Below are 19,923 nucleotides of genomic sequence, written 5' to 3'. Positions count from 1 at the left end.
GTAGCCTCAGTTTCATTTTCTTAGCTATTAGGAGTGGTGCCCAGCATGGTCTTCTACCGCTGTATCCCGCTTCTCTTTGGGGAGCACCTAAAATTTGCTGTCCCCCCAGTGCCTCCCCTGACAAGACTGTCCTATGTTGGTAATACCTGTATTAAACATGAGCACAAGAGATGAAGACACCCTACAATGAGTTGAAACATGAACGTGTTAACTTAAACAGGCTATTATGGATCTCAGAAGCGATATCAACTTTAATAGCAGGAAATTAACCAGGCACATAATTATTTTCTTCTTCTTATGTTTTTAAAAAGGAAAAACAGATCAGCGACAGCTTCAGCTCGCCTCTCTTTGGTTTAAGCATCTAATGGGTTTACTGTATTTGCCTGAAACCGCCAAAGCTAATTTTGCATCTAGAAGGATTCAAAATCTACTTAACTGACATCCTACCTCACTTTATCTTCCCTTTATTCTACTCACACAATGCACTAGAGGGAACTAGAGTCCTGCACTCAGGGCACAGAGAAGATGCACACATCTAGTTCCCTCTGACACTCACTGAATTATACCATGTGAACAGGCATTTACCAGTAATGGCATAAATATGTTTCCTACTAAAGGGTTTTCTTACCAGAAAGAGTAGCTAACATCTCTTGGTGTCATCAGAAAACTGACTGATCCTTTCATTTACCAGAGACTGTTCAAACTGGCCATTCGCTGCCACTTACTACCTAAAACAGCTTTCCTAACTGCTGTATGTGCACTGCTTACACTCACATAGGCCATCCAAAGAGGCTTTGGCATGCTGTGGAGTCTGTGTTCAGAAATTTATATGAAATTTGTGTGATTGATTTCTCTATGTAAAGGACTAAGAACCCCAGTTTTTATCGCCTTATCTCTGGGGACTGACACATTTGATCACAACAGTCTAGACGTTTATGGCACAATGTTGTGAACAACTTTAGTCAAATGAGGTCTGTCTTAAAAAAAGACTCCTCCTACTGCTTCAGCACAATGTCTTGTGTAAACTACTTCAGCATAAAGACTCATCAAGTTCCTGTTTTGCAGCACATGCTCTCTTAGCTGTGCAGTTGGAGGGTCTATTTTTGAAAAGCACCAACACAGGAGGATGTGGTCTCTGTATTGTTTCCCTTCGTTGGCGTTTCTCAGTTGTGGTGCATCTGGGATGATCTAGGACACAGATTACAGTGCTCACTGGTAAGATTTATCTCGCTTTGCTGGTTGTCTCTAATTTTATGCGCATTAAAAACATTTAAGCATCAACTTGCATGTGCATCTCTGCTCATATCAGGCTGTCTGTAACTCGTTTTAGAACGAGCATCTATCACCCAGCTTATAAGAGACCTAACGGCAAACTTTAATTCAACCTCTGCAGATTTCCTGTTCCTCTTCTTTTGTTGAAAGCTGATGTTGATGTAACCAGGCTGTCACGCCATAAAAATACATTTGATTGGCTTAAAGTGCAGCAATCCTATTGTGTCAAGTTCCCATCAAATAATGGTATTTTTTTTTTTTTTTTTTGCATTGTGGCACGTCATGTTTACATGGCAGGCCTGAACAATATAACCTGAAAGCATACAATGGATTAACACCTGCTTCCTCAGTGGACAATTGATGGACTTGCTCGCTGCTAGGGGATATGCCAGGTAGCTGCTGCAAACAAATACTTCCAGCATATCCTTGTTGGTCATGTGCTATGTGCAGATGTAGTTATTTCGTGCCCTGCAGCTTTAGATTTTAAGCTTGAACTACGACTACGAAGCCACAGCGTGACTAAAAGTCATTGTCTGTGTCATTGACTTGTTTCATGTTCCGCTTTAATTCCTGTTTTTCTGTATCCTCTGTTACGGCCGTTCCCAAGTAGAGGATGTGTGTCTCTGTGTTTGTGTGTGTCTTCATGTACACAAACACATTACACAAAGTTTGAAATCATTACCTATAAGAAATACCGTAGGCAGCTGAAAGTAAGGGATATGTGGCTGAAACATCTCATTAGACTGGTGATGTTGGTGAAAGGTTAGCTGAGTTCATCTGACCATGGAAGCAAGCCCCTTAAAAAAATAAAAGTTCGGCGTCACCACTATGTTGCAATACTGTGAACGCTCTGCATGTCTACCCATGTCTAAAGAGAGTAGTTCCATTTTTCTTTTAAAATTTCAACTGGACTCTTTATCCACATTTCAAGCTACATATTTTTGGTTGTTGCTGAACTCTTTGGATAATTTGCTATTCAAAATAATGCCTACATATTTTACACTGGGCCTGCTGTCTAAAACAAGCTGTTGTTAATCTTCTTCCCCTTCCTTTAAGCTAATTGTCTTCTCATTGACTGCCTCTGGTAAACAAGTTTGGACAGCAGGTGGGTGGGGCTGTTGCGCCTGAGATAACCATATAAGGGATATCCTATCTCAGTGACATCATATGAAGCTGAGACAAGAAAAAAGTGCTGGAAAACACATGTTTGGAGCAGTCTGAAGCCTTGAAACGTTTTGCTCACATTATTTCATTAGGCATGCTTAATATGAGCATCGACAATATATATATAAATGACACAAGATGTTCCCTTTAATTTACACTGTGTGCCTCAGAGAGGCCTTTTCCCGTTTTGATTGGTTGAGATTAGCCCATTTTTCCAGTTACAGCTTCCTTAGAAAAAGTACCAGGGGAAATATTCCTTCTCATCCATGTCATAGGGTGTGATCTGAGTTTAAGTAAATACTGCAGCAAACCATGTCTCAGGGGAATCTGCTCATGCTGCTACCTACTTCACTGTGCGCTTTTTATTGCAGCTAAATGTGTGAACGCCCAAACCACAGGTGCATGTAAGTGAATTCCAGCAATTCTTTTTTCTTGTGCGACCATGTTTACTTCAAAGTCACACATTTGCTTGATTTAGGACTAAAGAGGCTCAAATAGGAAGTTGTCCGTTTGTAAGTCATTTCCAACTTGCTTGTGAGTCACATGAATGTGGTGTCACCAGCTGATTTTAAGAATGAAAAAGTAGAAGTTGTTGAGCTGTTTTCCACCAGCTCATCTCCGGTCCACTCCCCCAGTCTGTGACTCACTGGCATTACTAGGAAGTGCCAGTCTGCTGTGTTTTTTTACCCTGCTGTGGACACTGGTTGGACACTTGCTGTTTGCTTGTGAGAGCAAGTGTTGGTCTGGAAAGGGATAAACAATGATTGTAAAGTGTGGCCAGCACCATCAGTGGGAAGTCTGAGTGACTGAAGAGACCAGAGACCAAAAGAGACCAAAGCATCAAAGGGAGTAATTTAGCTTTTTTCTATTTGTCTGCCTCAGTAGAAGACGATGCAGACGCTGGATCAGAGCTCATGCACCGAGGATCGAATCCAGCATGTCCTCGAGCGCTGCCTCAGTCACCTGGGTGTCGACACTCCTGACACACAGCTCTGGAAAGGTAGGATTCAAAAGCAAAGCTGCTTTTAATGGTAACACCCCAGAAAATGATATCATCAGCCTAACAAACCACTATGAGGGGGCGGGGGAAGACATGTTAAGACTACTGGTGGAAAAACTGTAAAACTATTTAAAATAATATTATTTAAAATATTATTTAAAATATTAAATATTTATTATTTCCAAATAATAATAATGTAATAAGACTTATACCCTCAATGAACTGGGAGCTGTAAGAGAAAAATGGGAATTGAAAGTGGTGACACACAGAATGAGCAAGTATCCGGTTATGCAAGATCCTTTTTTAAAATTTCTAACTAAAAACCCTTCATTGAAAAACAGGCAGCAAAAGTGAAAGTGGCGTCATGTTTTCAAGCATCTTTCTAACTATAAGCCGAGTACCTGAACAGTCTGTTTACTGGTTGCCATCAGACTGAAACCTAAAAGGAGAAATACGCAGCTCAGTTCAGGTTTTTTAAAATTTCTCTCTGCCCTGACTAGCCGGACTGTGCATCAATCGCTGGTCTTTGGAGGAACTTGTGAAGAGAGATCCCCACAACTTCCTCATCCTTCTACAGCAAATACTGAGGAAAACAAAGGAGGTGAAAAGCCGAAACACCAACATCAATTTCTGCGCTGTTTATTGCTATAGGAGGAAAGGCAGTGGTTTCAATTCAAGTTTTTTCTTCCTCTACAGGTGCTGGAGCAGTGTCAGTATGAGCTGGTGGTGCCGCTCTCGCTCTTGTTCTCTTCCACCCTCCTGAGAGTGAGTTATTATTTACTGATCAGGACAGAAATGAGAAGGAATCCTCCCATTATCAGCTGCACAGTAAAAACATTTGTGGAACTTACATTAACACTTACTCACTCTTGCAGGCTCCTTACTTGCCAGCAAACAGTGGCGTGCTGCAGGACGCCAACCTGTTGTTCCATGGTTTCCTGTCCTGGCCCGAGCCCTGCAGTTCTGCTGCTAAACGTCTGCTTAATGTCATCCAGCAGGAGCTCCGAGCACCAGGTTGCAATGAAACTAATATGCACAGCAGTAAAATATGAAAGACATAACAATAGATACCACCAGTAGTTACTACTAGCTAAGTGTTTATACAATAATAGTGAGCGTCATTGGCAGCAAAGCCAGTTTAATAGAAACAAAAAGAAGAAGGTTGTATCCTTTAATCAGAGAAGGAGGAAGCAAACTGAGTTCAAAACAAAGCAGCTAACAGATAGTTTAGAGTTAACTCAAAGCTACTTATCAGTTTAATGTTAATCAGACTTGGTTAATCAGGTAATCAGACTTGACCAAACAATCCCAAATGGTGGTTAATTCTGCTGGTAAATGTGGAAACTTCCACCAGTAGAATTAAGTGCCACCTAATATGAATCCACTTAGTGACTGACTGCTGTTGACACTTGTTATGTATTTAGTAAAATCAGTTTATAGTTTTGTGGTACTACTTTCTGTGTAAAGTAGAGAACACCAAGTGTGGTGTATGTGCGCATTGATGTGCCTTTCCTCAAAATGGTTATTAAAGTAAGCTACTAACAACCAAAAAGGCATTGTTACTTTACCAGTTAAGTTATAAGAGAGAATATAACAACACTGAAGGTCTAATAGAGTTCATTTGGTGTTGACACATGAAAATATAGAAAACACTGGTTTGGTTAATTACCATGTGACCACATGGAGGCAGTGTCTCCCTGACAAAACCACCTCATGCATTCATACTTGTAGATCCATGTATTTGACCTTTCTCCTATTTGTTTGCTGTAGGTATTTCATTTCAAAGACTGGTAAGGACGGAGCAGGGTATTTCCCATGAGATTCACGGCTCTAAAACCATGTAAGTCCACGAAAAATGTAATGATTACAGAATGTGAGTGAAAATATTAAAAAAAAGAGATCTGTTAAATGAGTTAAACATTGCTGATATTTCTGTGCGCACTAAACATTTGCGTGTGTGTTTGTGGGCGTTAATGTATGCAGCACGGTACTGCTGGTGAGTCCAGATGATGATGTTCCTACAGAGGTGCAGTCTGTCTCCGAGCAGCTGAGTGCCTCCCAGCATTGCAGCAGAGACGTCACCATCACTCTGATCCTGCACAGCTTTCAGGCAGCTCTGGGCACCAAACATGACCTACAGGAGCTCCACAAAGCCCTGCAGGTGACTCCTCACTGACTGTTTTGGTAACACTTTCTAATGTGACTATACTTTTCAATTGCATATTACTTAAAATCACTTACTTAAATTTGCCTACGGTATAATTATTTCTTTGCTTCCTGTGAAAATCTGACTTGCCTCCCCCTTATTCTAGCATACCGCACCTTTATTTGTAGGTAAATATTATTATATATTATATGTAATTTTACTGTATTACAGGAGAACTACATCCCTAGTTGCAAGCTGTAAATATCTAAAGGTTTTTCACAATTTTTTCCCCTTAAAGTTTTTTCTTTGTTTGTTTTTTTTCTTAATGTTTAATGTTTCTTTCAGAGTAAGCAGCCTGAGGAGCTGGACCAGATTCTGCAGTCACTGACAGAAAGCATGGAGATGGCAGCCTCTGCAGCAGATCTTGGATCAGCAAGAGAGGGAATACTCCAAAGAATGGAGAGGCTCAAAGAAAGCCTTGCTATACCTGCTCGTGCCGATGAAGGCACAGACATGGGTAGGTCAGGGAATAACATGAAATAACATGAAAGCACTATATATGAAAATGGCGCTGTTCACTTTAATCTCAGTATTTCCTCTTCTCATCAGGAGCTGTTGACATTTTCACGCTGCCCTTCCCCAAATGCCACAAATGCCACTGGGAAAATGATAACTTTGGTAACAAGCTCAGTTTAAACAGATTTATGACTAAAGCTTCCTTTAACTGAGCTACAGGATAATCTGCTAACGCTAATCCTGCTCTTTGCATCACTGCAGATGTTCTGAAACACATTCTTGGAGCTCAGAATGACATGGATTCATCAGACTGTTTCCTTAAAACTGGACTTGACGATGATGACAATAACGACACCAGCTTTGATGAGGAAGACGAACCGGAAGGAAACAAAGATCATCCTGAGTTTCAAAGTCATCGCATCTCCACCGCGTCCTCGTCCTCCAGGGACTCCGGCTATTCTCTGTCTTCCAGCTGGTCTGTGCCGTCTGGCTCATCGGGTGTGGAATCGGGCGAGGAGACAACACAGGAGGACATAGAGGAAAGACCAGACAGACAGCCCAAACCTAGAAAGAAACCAAAGAAGAAGTCTAGATCCCTCCTAGGCTTCTCTTTGCTTTTCAAGCCCTCTCGCAGTCCTAGGGTTTGCCGCCGTGTCCAGAGCATGGCCTACCACAAAGACTTTGAAAGAACTCAGTCACACCTCAAACCCTCCAAAGTTCATCCCCTTCATGAGTCCCCTGCTCCCTTGGATCCTCTTTCCCCTCAAAAGCATTTGTGCGTCCGCAGGAGACCGATCCTGAGTTGCAACGAGGAGGATCTGGTAGAAGCACCTACCCTCGTCAAGGTGGTGGTGTTTGGAGGTGACAGAGAGGCTGGAAGGCTGGCCAGAGCCTACAGCGACCTGCATCAGAAAGAGAGCAAATGTCCCCAGCTCACCAAGGTGTGCAAGCTGCAGTTTTACTTTGTTCCCACCAAAAGACAAAGTGGAAGTCCGGGAGGAGGGCACACACCAACTGAGGAGCGGATAGTAGGTTTAACCAAAACCACTACCTCTGTGGTGAGAACATCTGCCACCTCTGCATCTCAGTTTATCCCGTCTTTTATCTCCATATGTTCATAGATAGGATGGGACCACTTTTAAAGAATAATCCTTAAAACAACTTTTAATTTCATTGATCAGCTATGAATGAGTACTTTATGTGCCTGGCTCCAAAAAAAACGTCTTTTCATTGTTCATAATAAATTCGCTTTCTCTCCAGGACTTAGACGTCAAATATATAGACTGTACATTAAAGATGGATGTAGCCAGCAAATTTATTTTAGTTTTGTTTCGATACCTTTATCTGAGCGTTTTGCCTGCTTGCTGTTTGTTCAACTTTACAAAACCAACTTGATAAGAACTTCATAGCAACACTTCAAATCATCATACAATCAGCTTCTCTCTAAATAGATTCATGTCAAAATTGATACTGCGTTGCGTTAAATAAAACTTCAACAAATGATATTTTGACATCATTAATGAAGGGAGGCGAGAAGTCACTTTCTCATAGATTTCTTAAAAGTCTGGAAGAGAGGAGTCGCCCCCTGCTGGTAATTAGAACAATTTCATCAGACTGTTCCTTTATGAGTGGTTGACACTATTTCTGAACATTACCCAAAGCACTGGCTGCTGAGTTCGCATTAATCTGATTTTGTAGACATTTTTTTAACAACCTGCCATTTCTGAAGTTTTCTCGTTATAAACTTAAAACTGATATATACACTCAATGGCCAGTTTATTAGGTGCACCTTGCTAGTACTGGGTTTACAGCTACTACTTTTAGAGATTTTTGGTCCATATTGACTTGATAGCATCAAACAGTTGCTGCAGATTTGTCGGCTGCACAACACACCGGGTAGCATTAAGCACTGAGTACTGTAAAATAACAGCCATGTTTTTATGGCTGTGCAAACAGTTTGGATAATAAAATGTCATTAATATAATTGAACAGACAACCTTACTTTTCATACAGGACTCAAATGGCCTTGCAGTGGACGACTGGACGACAGATATAGCTCACATGCTGGGTATAATGGATCCCTGGTATGAGCGAAATGTCCTCAGTCTGCTCAGCTTGTCCTCTGACGTGCTCTCTCAGGTATATTTTACTCAGTCACCATCACCTCTCAGTGTTTCATACGCCACACAGTAGAAGTCTATAAAAGTCGCTGATGTTTTTCCAATCACTATCCTTAAGTGATGAAGTTGAATTACAGGGAATAAAGAATCCAGTGTCCTTGTTTTAATTTTTCTTACAGCAAACTAGCACTAAAAGTAAGCTAGGCCTCATTTTGGACACATCCTTTGAGGTCTTGTGAGGCACTTGCTATATGAAAGGAGCAATGAAATGGCTGGAGATCATAGTGATGATCATAGTAAATCTCTCAGTTTTTCCATGTGTGGAGGACTTTTTGGAGATCTGAAAACACCTCATGAGCTGAATCAGTTTTGTGGGGACTTTTCAGTGTTTCAGAAGTTCATCCTAAAAATAGCGACCTTTTCAGTTCTCCTTATACCAGGGGCGAGTTGGGCAAAACTATTTTAATGAGCATACTTAATTTATGCGCATGCTGCCAACATAACAACATAGTTTGTTTTGTTTTTTTAAATGACTCAGGCGGCCTCTAAGGATGACAGCGTATCGCACAGCAACAGCGGTACGGAGCAGCTGCCCCTGCTGGCTGATTTGGTGCTTTATTACTGCAGACATGCAGACCAGCCTGTTCTGGTGCAGCTTTACCAGGTTGAGGTCAGAGCAGATTCATGCGCACACACACACACACACACACGCAGACAGACACATACACAGGCATGCACAGGACACAATAACCATGAATACTTCCTTCCTCTGCACAGCTCACCCTGGTTGGAGGAGAGAGGAGAAGGGAAGTATTTATTCAGTCTCTGGAGCTTGGACACACGGCTGGAACCAGAGCTGTGAAGGCCATGGGTGAGTCACACTCTGAAATCAGTCTGTGATGTCTGTAATCAGACAGCAGCGACACCATTCAGGCAAACACACACTTTTGCACATGTGCGTCTAATTTTGCCTTGTGTTCTTTCTGAAGGTGCTGCCAGCAAAAGGTTTGGCATTGATGAGGAACGAGAGGCTGTCCCTCTAACACTAAGCCTTGCATACAACAAGGTATTGTTCCCACACACTCGTTTCCTGCAACACAAGCAATAAGATGATGTTTAAATTCACAGCCTGGCGTATTTCCTTAATCTGTGACTCGGCAACAGGTGGCAATCAGTGGGAGGAGCCAGTGGATCAATAAAGAAATCATGTGCACATCGATTAATCTTCACAAACAGTGGAGGACACCTCAGCAGCTCGGTGCGTGTGATTCCCACTTCTTCTTTTGTTTTTTTTTTGTCTTGCCTATGCTTTGTTGTAAGTTAAGCTATTCAAATATTGCCTGTGCAGATTCAGCAGAGAGCCTGCAGCTCACAATGACTGAAGTCCTGAAGAGGCAGTGCTCCAAGTCCAAAAAGGGCTACAAACAGGTGAGGGTGATATTAAATGTGATGACGTGCTCACTCTCCCTTTGAAACAACCCCCCTTCCCTTCCTCACACTTCTTCTCCCTCCGGCAGCACATCTCAGTCTCAGAAGTGAAGGTGGACAAGATGCAGGTGAATGGGAGAGATCCCGGGACGACGTTTGCTGTGTGTTTGGATCAGGATGAAAAGAAGTTTATTCAAAGTGTCACCAGGTATAAAACGAAGCATCACCTCTGACTTTGGTGGCAGAAAGAATTCCTCCTGCATTTTAAAGCCTTGGAAAATAAATATACTCTGATGCGTGACTTACATGAAAGGATCAAAGCAACATGTTAAAATTACACTGTTACAAGCAAAAGATGTGGACAGATGTTGAGCTGCTGATCTTTCATATTTATAACTTGAAAAACATATCAGCTCAGTCTTTCATTTGCCCTCTTTCTTGGGACCCCTACACAAAGAAAACACTCTCACCAAACTTCAAAATACTTTAACTTCTAATAATGTCTTGGAGCATAAATTGATAACAAAAAATAAATTTAGTAATTTTATCCAGACTTCCACAAAAACCTTAGATAAAAAGCCCAAAGCTGGTGGATTTATTACAGTTTCTTTATGACCTTTCTTTTCTGTTAACAAAATACGAAAAATTCCCAAGACCCACTTTAAGCAACAGGACCAATTGGCTCATTTTAAAAGCATTTTCCAGACCTGCTTCTTCTTCTTCAGAAAGAAGGACACCAGATGAGCTGCTGCACTTTTGTATTTGTGCATTACTGTAGCATTAACAACAAAACCTTTAAGGTTTCAGCCCCAATTATGAAGCACAATAAATCAGCAGCACTTAATATACTTGATTTAAATATCAACTGAACAAAGCTGAACCAAAGTGTGCTGTATATGTTATCTTTTGTTGTTGTCAGTGCCTATATACTATTTATACGCTGTCCTTATGTATATGCTGTATATATAGTAATTAGTTCACTGTCCCTGATTTATTCCATAATTTATTCCAACGTCTTTGCACTCAGCACCATTGCACAGCTACATACAGATATGCCACACATGCTGTTATTTTCTGTTTTATGTAATCTGTTAAATGCATTGAGAGAAAATGATGGGGATGGGGGGCAAATTTCTTTCTTGTGCCTCCTTTTTCTCCGAATGTGAATCACAACCTCAGCGTCTCCGAGTCTAATGCAGTGTTGCTCTGTCTCGCCCGCAGGTGTGAGGTGTCTCTGTGCTGTAAGCCGGGAAGCGGTTTGGACTGGAGGACCTACCAACCGCTGCTGGGCCAAGTTCAGCCTCTGCACCCATCCTACTGCTCTATGCTCTGCCTCCCCATCACCTCTTTCTCGTCCTCGTATCCATGACCAGCTCGGTGCCGCACTGAAGAAGAAGAAAGCTGTGGGATTCTTTCTAATGCTGGGATGTTTGAGGACAGGGACACTGTACAGCTGGTGAAAAATAAACAGACTGACAAAGAGTGACATTTTTTCATGCGTGCGCCACAATTGAGATTAAGGTGTGCCGCCTTGTTGTTAAGGAAGTGTACGCATCTTTTTCTTCTGACACACTGGCACGCTCACTGCATACTGAGGAATGTGGGTGTACTTGTCGGTGTGTTGGGGGATTTTACAGGTTCTTGTCTTACCGGCACTGTTTGTGTAGGGGTGGGTTAAAATCTGCTGTGGGTGATTTGAAAACTGATTACTTGAGTACTAATGTGTACATTTTCAAGTCAATAATGTTGTGTAATAAACTAAGTTATTTATTCTCATGTGTTGTTGGTTTTTTAAACCTTCATGAGCATTTGCATTTCACTTTGTTTTTGTAGCTCATCCAACTGAAATAAAGACTACACTCATCTGTTTGGATAGTGACGTTTTGTTTCAGAATTTTATTTCCTCCAATAAGTTAATCACACCCTGCCGAGCATGCTTAAAATAGCAATGTGATGATCATCATGGCATTATGTCAGTAACAGGAAGCAGCAGGGAATATTCAGGAGGGAACTGTGTTCATACTTACTTGAAAACGCTCGCTCGGACAGAAGCTTCTGTAGTAAGCTTTGGAGAAATGCTGCACACAGAGCAGGAATGAAAGTAACAATGCTTTGCACGATGCGATGTATTTATAGCTGAGCCAGTCATCGGACAACAAAGCAGAAGTGCACTTACCTTTCACTGCAGGGTATCAGGTATTTGTACTCAGTTCAATTTTTGTCGTTTCGGTTGCTGGGCTGTTGGGGACTAGTGCTGAACTCTCTCCTCAGAGGAGAGGGCTTTTTGTGATTTGTTCTGGTTTGAGTCAGCTGTGCTAAAATTAAGCCTTCAAAAACTCTGAAGAGTGGAAAGGATGGTCGATCCCACAGGTGAGAGTTTTCATTTCTTCATGGGCATTCTCGTTTCACCAGTAAAAGCTGCAGTTTCGGAGTCTAGAGAATGCAAACAAAATGTGTGTGTGTGTGTGTGTGTGTGTGTGTGTGTGTGTGTGTGTGTGTGTGTGTGTGTGTGTGTGTGTGTGTGTGTGTGTGTGTGTGTGTGTGTGTTTTAACAGCTAAAGAGGACCTCTCCTCCACTTGGGACTCCAACTTGTGTGATGATGTCCAGGCTCTTTTCAAAGAGATGAAGAGCGAGAGTTGTTCCTGCAAAGGTATCCACTACTGAAAGTATATAAGCGCGCTGAAATCAAAGTCTGAAGTCAAAGAGCAACATAATGGATTATTAAAAACTCGTCATCATTGCTGAGAAACGTGTTTGTCTAGTAAAACAGACGCTTCCGTTAGCAGATAGTTTGCATCAACACAGGCGATCATTTTAACAGTATTGTTTAATTACTAATTATAATAAATAGATTCTAAAACTGTGATATATTTCCTTATCACTTCCTGTTTTCCTTCCCTTTGTTTACAATCTATTACACATACAGTCACTGGACACTTTATTAGGCACATGCTCCTAATACTGGGATAGACTCCTTTTCCCTGCAGAACTGCATTAATTCAACAAGCTGCTGGAAACATTCATCAGAGGTTTTAGGTGTATGTTGACGTGACAACATCACTAAGCTGCTGCAGATTTGTTGGCTGCACATCCATGATATGACTCTCCCAGAGATGCTCTGTTTGACTGAGATCTGGTGAGAAGGCCTGAGCCTCTGATACAAAGCAGAATAGATCCATGCTTTTATGCTGTTTCATGTAAATTTTGACCCTACCACCCAAATGTTGCAGCAAAAATTAAGATTAATCAGACCAGGCAACATTTTTTTCAATCTTCTGTTGTCCTGTGCAAACTGTACTGTAGCCTCAGTTTCCTGATTTTTGGTGGCAGGAGTGTCAGTCTGTTGGTGGGGCCCTGTCTGCCTACAAGGTTTAATATGTTCATATTTGCATTCAGAGATCCTCTTCACCTTGGCTGTAACTAGTGGTTATTTGAGTTATCATTGGCTTTATCAACTTGAAGCAATGTGCCCCTTCATCTCTCAATTCTGGACTCAACAAGACATTTTCACCCAGAGAACCGTCGCTAGCTGGATATTTTCTCGTCTTCTGATCATTCTCTGGAAACTCTTGAGATGGTTTCCATGATCAGCAGTTTCTGAAATACTCAGATCATGGTACCTGACTGGCACCAACAACCATTCTGATGCTCGATTTGAACTTCAGCAGGTCATCTTGACCTTGTCCACATAATTAAACCCTTTGAGCTGCTGCCACGTGATTGGTGGATTAGCTATTTCTATTAATGAGCAGATGAACACGTGTACCTAACAAAGTGGCCGGTGAGTGTAAAGTATTAACACATGACTATGTGACTCCTAAAGCTGTGATTTATAGTTTTGAGTGAGGGATACCTAATTAGGGGCTGCAGAGCTTAGTTATTTTAAGCTAATTAGCTAATAGTAGTGGTATCAACCTTCCACCCTCTTCACACACAGTGGGATAATTTAGCTGCTAAAATAGATAGTCACACTTATCTGAGACAATGCAAGCAAACTACTGTCTGCCTGATTTGCAGGAATGCTGGTATGGAACCTCCAAAGGAAGGTGGAAGTCAATCCTTCCTGCAGCCTTTCAATAATCTCAATTCTGGTCCAAAAGCTGGAGAAGACGTTAACAACAGTTTCCAAGGTTTGTGTCCTTCATCAAGTCTAGTCAAAATCAAGTTGTGCAGTTGTGCAAAAGCAATGCATTTAAAGACTTTCTTTTCTTTACTTCTGCTTAAAAAGTACAAAATGAATTCAGATACTGAATTCTTGTTTGTCTGGGTTTTTTGGCTGGTGTAGCTCCATGAGAAAAAAACCTACATGTCTGTCAACCCAGTGCTGCACACGCTCTACTATGTAGTCATTCAGGTAAGACGCACTTGGCAACACACAGCTGAAAATACGATATTGTTCATGAAAACACTGCAGCAACAGCAACAAGCTGTAAATAATGTACAAATACAGGCTGAAAGGCTTTTCTGTATTTCAATACCCAGTCAGGTGTCACAATTCCTAAAGGTCTTTATCACAAAGCGTATGAGTGTTTGGGGAAACTGCTGATACTGCCATCGCCATACTCCGCTGTGGCTCTGCACACTCTGAGGAGCATCAAGATGGAACTGACTGCACCAGGTATCACATATCCTTACACGCGTAACCTCGATACTAAAATCCGCCCTCACTCTTACCAGACAAACCCTTTCCTCAACAGGATCTCTGTACCTGAAGAGAGTCATCGCAGAGCAAAATATCAAGAGTGAGCATTTTGCTGCCAGGGAAAAGTAAGCAGGCCATATTGAAAGACCTCCAGACCTGTAACAAAATGATTCAACTGTATATCGCAACATTATTGTCTCCTGCTTGTGTCCTGCAGAGTGTTTGTGCTGGCAGACCCAGCTGTGTTTTCTGTTTCACTGGAAGCTACGGTTAAAGCATACTTGGAAGTGTCACGCCGGCTCACAAACACACGGACTATGGAGAAAAGTGTGCTTTTCCGTGTGCTGGAGACAGGGTTAGGGACGACCTGCCAAAGCGCCAGACTAGCTCAAGCTCTTGAGGTAAATACATCCATGAGGGTGCTTTGGACAAAGAAACAGTAGTGATCCCCAGAGGATGAATCCCATTCATTTTCATGATCCCAGATTTATTATTTACTATGTATATAAATATAAACATAAGCTACATGAACTAATCACCCATTAGTTCAAATGGTGTATATGTATAAATCAGGTTTCATTTTCCAGGTTTCAAAAACAGAACTTTAGTTCACGCCACCTTGATTTCTATAAATATAAAAAATAACATGTAATGCTCAGAAAAATCAAATCAAATCAAGGAAAACTTAACAAAATTAACTTTTTTTGCTGTGAGTTTGAGTCCAGCACTGAAAGGATTTGTTTTCCACTGCACGGTGACACGGTGGTTAGCACTGTTACCGCACAGCAAGAAGGTCCTGAGTTCAAATCCAGTTTGTGTTTACGTGGGTTCTCTCGGGGTACTCCAGCTTCCTCCCACCATCCAAAGACATGCACTTAGTGGGGATAGGTTAATTGATTAATCTAAATTGCCCATGGGAGTGAATGTGAGTGGGAAAGGCTGTCTGTCTCTGTGCATTAGCCCTGCGACAGACTGACGACCTGTCCAGGGTGTCCCTGCCTCTCGCCCTATGACAGCTGGAATAGGCTCCTGCGACCCTGAAAGGGAGAAGTGGAATGGATGGATGTTCCTGTGTCATTTTGTTCCCTTATTCACATCAAGCTATTCATCAAGATCTGATGTGTTCCCCTAATTTTTTTTTCCAGGTTTTAGAGGACCATGATGTGAGGCAATATTTCCAGGATGTGGTTGAAACTGTGAAGCAGAGTTTACAGCATGGTCCCGGCAGTCGTGCAGATTATCTGAAGGGGCTGAAGCAGATATACAAACACATCTTGGCTGCCTCTGAAAAAGGTCTGAGTGTAGTGTGTTATAACACAAGTTATTCTAAGTGGAGATAATAATAATAATATTTCTTATCAACTTCTCTCAGATGTATTGCATGATGAACAAGGTCCTGTGTACAGCACTACAGTGCCCTTGCCAGAGATGAACTTCCTCATGTGGACAGATGAAGAGATGCTATGTGAGCCCATCAAACAAACAAAAACTGATGCTTCATATCTATAATCTTACCACACATACAAGAAGGCTGCAGTTTTACTTGAAACTGACGTTAAATTTGTCTTTCCTTAAGGGAATCTGTTGACAGACTTTGCCCTACCTTCTGGCTCCAACTCCATTAAGGATGACAAAGAAAGGATCTCAAGAGACAGCGGGATAGTGAAGGACTTAAAGGACTCAGACGAAGCAGAGCAGCTGCCTTACACGGCTCAAAAGATACTGCGGGAACGGAGAAATGCCTTGAAGAACTCAAAGTCTGCAGAAAAACTGAGTCTGATGGAGGAGAAGATGAAGGAAGATGTTACCGGAAACTCGCTTCTACTCAAAGAGGAGCGAAGTCACACGGCTCGAGTTGTGGTACTGGGGGATGACAGCACCCTGGGAAAGCTCACCAAGGCTTATTACATCATACGGTGAGGATCCCAAATACTGGAGTGTGTGTATGTGTGTGTGTGCATGCCCACTTTTAAATAAACTTTTCTAAAAATGTCCATACAGCAAGAAAGAGGCCAAACGTAACATGCTGACCAAGAAACTAGACCTGCAGCTGTACTACATCCCAGTCTCTGATGCAGAGGCTTCACCGAGTTCACCTGTGAGTTACACTGACACATTCAAAGCAGCTCTGACAGGTGTGAGGTTAGAGGACTACGTAACTCTTAATACTCCTCACAGGATGAGAGCAGGTTGTCTTTGGCGTCCTGTTTGGAGAGAGTGGATCCGTGGTACAGTGTCAACGTTAGCAGTCTGGGAGCTGCCATCCCGACGCTACCTGAGCTGGTAACCAACTGTAGCGATTACATCTTATTAATAATAACTATATGCAGTCCATCTAATCCTGTCCGCCCTTTGCACAGCCTTCTGTTTCCAGGAAACCGACAGAGCTGAGCCTTTACTTGTTGGACACCCTGTGTTACTACCTTCGCTGTGGGACACAGCCAGTTAACCTCCCGGTCTATTCAGTTAAGGTACAGCAGAGCTATCGTGTGTAGATATTGTGTTTTACATGCATTTAAATGTGGAAGGCAAAGAGCAAGGCTGGCTTTTCATGTGTCAAACATCGTAGCAGAATTCAGCTAAAAAGAAAATAATAATAAATAATGTCTATTTTTCTTACTTAAAGCTGGACTTGTGTCAAATCGTGTAACTGCGTGTTGAATTTGAGTTTTAGAGTTTGGACAATGAAATGTTTTCCTGCTGATATGGGGACTTAGACATTTAGTATTAGACCTCCTGTGTCATATCTTTGTTTCATAATTTCTCACATTAGTTTTATTTGTGTGTGGATCTTTGTATCATTTTCAGTGAGTTTCAGTTCTTTTTCTCTGTTTCTAATGTAGTAATATCAAAGTTCACAGCCAAAACTGACTTGGCTTGTTCATTATTCCAATAATAGATGAGGGAACAGCCAAATTTTCAAATTGTATTCTTAAGCTCCTGAACCACATAGTTCAACTCACAGAAAGGTGAACCAGTCCCTGTGTTTGCATCTGAGGGTTTTCCCCTCTCAGGGATTCACTTATGCAACAATTTCTTGTTGTTGTTGTTGTTTTTATGACTGTAACAAATTTCATGTTGATCTAATTTAAATGCTGTGTTATTTTTGGAAACTGTTTTTTTTTTTCAAGTTTTAGCATAAAATATTTTTCCTACAGTGTGTGGATAACAAATCTGAGCTAAGATGAGAGAAAATGTTTCACTTTATCCACTAGGTGGACCAAATCAGAGTACAAGAAATGTTGATCTCAGTTCATAATAACTTCACAAGCTTTTTGGTGACATGCACTGGCCAGTTTATTAGGTACAGTTTGCTGAATTCATTATTTATGAAAAAGATTCAACAAGATGCTGGAAACCTTCCTCAGACATTTTGGTGTGTTGATCCACGATAATGTTCAGTTTTGGTGAACCCATTCTAATTCTAAAAGTATTGTGACTCTGATTGTAGATTTAGTTTCCTGTTCTTAGCTGACAAGAGCAGCGAACGGCGTGGTCTTCTGCTGCTGCAGCCCATCTGCTTCAATGTGTTGTGTGTTCAGAGATGCTTTTCTGCATGCTTCGTTTGTAAAGAGTGGCTATTTGAGTAATAATTTCATTCCCATTGGCTCAAAACAGTCTGGCCAGCAGACCAGCAGTTTCTAAAATACTCAGATCATGGTGCTCAGTTTGAACTTCAGCACGTCGTCTTGACCTACATGCCTTTATAAACATATGTGACTTGATCCTTACTGCATGCCTGAATGCACTGAGTTGCTGATTGTTTGACTCCATATTTGCATCAATAGCAGATGAACATGCGTGCCTAATAAAGTGGCAGATGGGCGTCCAAATGTCTTTCCAGCTCATTCACTGTTTCCAAACAAATTCAAATGTTACAGCTTTAACTAAACTAAGTTTAGCAGTTACTTCTTCAGTGTAGAGTCTGGTAGGTGCTGTCATTCGTTTGTTCACGCTGGTTTTTGATTTGATTAAATATGCCGTGTGTTTAGATGACCCTCTCCAACTCTGATCTGGCCTCAGTGGAGGAGCTGTTTGTGTCCCACCTGGAGGCCGACATCCCAGATTTCAGACACCTTAAAGACTGGCAGCAGAGTATGTGTGCGAATCTTTCTGTGCATGTGTGTGTGGATATTGATGTAACCACGGTAACAGATGGCGACATAAACTGGCTCGTCTTTGACAGGGGAACCTTCTGTACGACAAAAGAAGTCATCGGTGGAACTCTTTGGCGTGGTTCTGTCGGTCAACTACACAAAGGTGCACCCCTTATCCTTTTACACTCATTAACACTGTCACACTTGCACACAGACTCACACTCACTGATGTTCTCAACAGGCCACTTTAAGCAAACGAGACGTTAAAGGAGAAGCATCTATGACCTGGCGTGTGGTGATTACCTCAGAGCCGGCAGCTTCAGCGTCAGGTTTGTTGTTGGTTTTCTTTTTTTGTTTGGTTTTTTTTTTATCAATTGCTTTATTTCAGTGCAATAAGAATTATGTGGAGAAAAAACTGAGTCATCCTTTTCATTTTGTTTAGGGGAGAGTTACCTGGCTGCAAGGTTTGACTCTCTGAACCCCGCATACAACACAGTAAGACGTTATTCTCTTCTGCCTTGGATTATTGGCTAGTTATATCTCATTATGCATGATGCAGTGGAAGTGCTTTATCCATATCTGAAGGCAACCGTTAACTGAATCTGTTAATGATAGAAAATCGAAACTCGAAACATCAGCATCAGGACAATGGAGCAACGAACACTCTGCGTGTGTCTGGACAAAGACCCTCGCAGGATATACACCAATGTCCAAAAGTAATTTTATGCTTCTTCTGTTTTTACTTGTCCACTCTCGCCCTTTAAGAAAAACTAACATGCTGCATTGTTCTTTTACAGAATAGAAATCTCTCCATGCTTGGACCCGGGTTGCACCATTCGGTGTAGGTACAGCATCGGCAGCGAGCAAGAGCTGCCACTCAGCAAGTATCTGGACAAAGTCATGTCACTGCCAATCAACAGCTTCTCTGGTGTCAGCATGTGAGGGACACAGGCTGACTGCTTCACAGTCATCTTAATGTTACATTAGCAAAGCATATCCGTCCACCCATCAGTTCATTTTCTTCACCTCGCATACAGTTCAGGGTCGTGGTGGGCTAGAGCTAGAGGCAGAAGCAGGTCACCTCTACATTGCAGAGTAGAATCATCTACACTGTCTTGTGTTTAGTAACATTAATGTTAATCCCTTTGGATCCTCTTAATTTAGTAACACACGATTATTTGGATTCCATTATCTCTCTCGCTAACTGAATTCTAAATGCTTACAAATCCTGTGATAAGAGTTAACGGATACTCTACAGGAGAAAAAGTAGTTAGATTCTACTAACTAAGAATGCAGAGCGAGTCTGCATGTCGAAGTATCCCAATGCATCGATCTACCCCTGAATGTGTGAATGTTAGAGGTGTGTATGCAACAGGAAAAAAGTGCTTGTATGAACAGGCGTGATTGGTTGAATGAGGCTTGCAGTAAAATGTGCTTTGAGTGTTTGTATTAAAGCTCTACATAAGTACCTGTTCAGTTAATTTGCTTCAAAGACAAAGTACTACAAGTATCCAAGTGCTTGTTACCTGTGGCCATT

The 19,923-nt window shown here is 41.7% G+C and overlaps 2 protein-coding genes across 4 annotated transcripts; both read left to right on the top strand.

The window, feature by feature from the left end:
- The first annotated feature begins 1,075 nt into the window (after positions 1-1,075).
- Positions 1,076-11,513, top strand: LOC146575635 (phosphoinositide 3-kinase regulatory subunit 5-like). Of its 3 annotated transcripts, none has more exons than XM_085270411.1 (18): positions 1,076-1,215; positions 3,322-3,436; positions 3,937-4,037; positions 4,133-4,201; positions 4,312-4,450; positions 5,207-5,276; positions 5,420-5,597; positions 5,928-6,099; positions 6,192-6,260; positions 6,360-7,156; positions 8,112-8,237; positions 8,757-8,888; positions 8,996-9,089; positions 9,208-9,284; positions 9,383-9,476; positions 9,567-9,646; positions 9,736-9,854; positions 10,868-11,513. In XM_085270411.1, exons 2-18 carry the CDS (start codon positions 3,328-3,330, stop codon positions 11,013-11,015), a joined length of 2,574 nt encoding a protein of 857 aa, XP_085126537.1. In that variant the 5' UTR covers positions 1,076-1,215; positions 3,322-3,327; the 3' UTR covers positions 11,016-11,513. The 3 variants fall into 3 exon arrangements, with proteins under 3 accessions (XP_085126537.1, XP_085126538.1, XP_085126536.1); XM_085270412.1 differs by having other exon boundaries at positions 1,088-1,215; positions 3,319-3,436; positions 6,360-7,126; XM_085270410.1 differs by having other exon boundaries at positions 1,088-1,215; positions 3,319-3,436.
- Positions 11,514-11,651: 138 nt separating this feature from the next.
- pik3r6b (phosphoinositide-3-kinase regulatory subunit 6b) lies at positions 11,652-19,913 on the top strand. Its single transcript, XM_085270413.1, has 19 exons — positions 11,652-12,016; positions 12,202-12,297; positions 13,665-13,777; positions 13,933-14,001; positions 14,130-14,265; positions 14,345-14,414; positions 14,507-14,690; positions 15,435-15,582; positions 15,662-15,754; positions 15,866-16,205; positions 16,291-16,387; positions 16,468-16,572; positions 16,650-16,760; positions 18,282-18,384; positions 18,476-18,549; positions 18,628-18,715; positions 18,829-18,881; positions 19,002-19,102; positions 19,184-19,913. The coding sequence occupies exons 1-19, from the start codon at positions 12,001-12,003 to the stop codon at positions 19,326-19,328; spliced, it is 2,142 nt and encodes a 713-aa protein (XP_085126539.1). The 5' UTR covers positions 11,652-12,000; the 3' UTR covers positions 19,329-19,913.
- The last annotated feature ends 10 nt before the right edge of the window (positions 19,914-19,923 follow it).

This window comes from Mchenga conophoros, linkage group LG4 (assembly GCF_057382185.1).
Source record: "Mchenga conophoros isolate Kocher_MC1m ecotype Shallow Benthic linkage group LG4, M_conophoros_male_GT1.1, whole genome shotgun sequence".
In the NCBI taxonomy this organism is placed as follows: Eukaryota; Metazoa; Chordata; class Actinopteri; order Cichliformes; family Cichlidae; genus Mchenga; species Mchenga conophoros.
The sequence above is the reverse complement of the archived record's forward strand: the minus strand, read 5'-3'. Positions and strand labels throughout refer to the sequence as shown.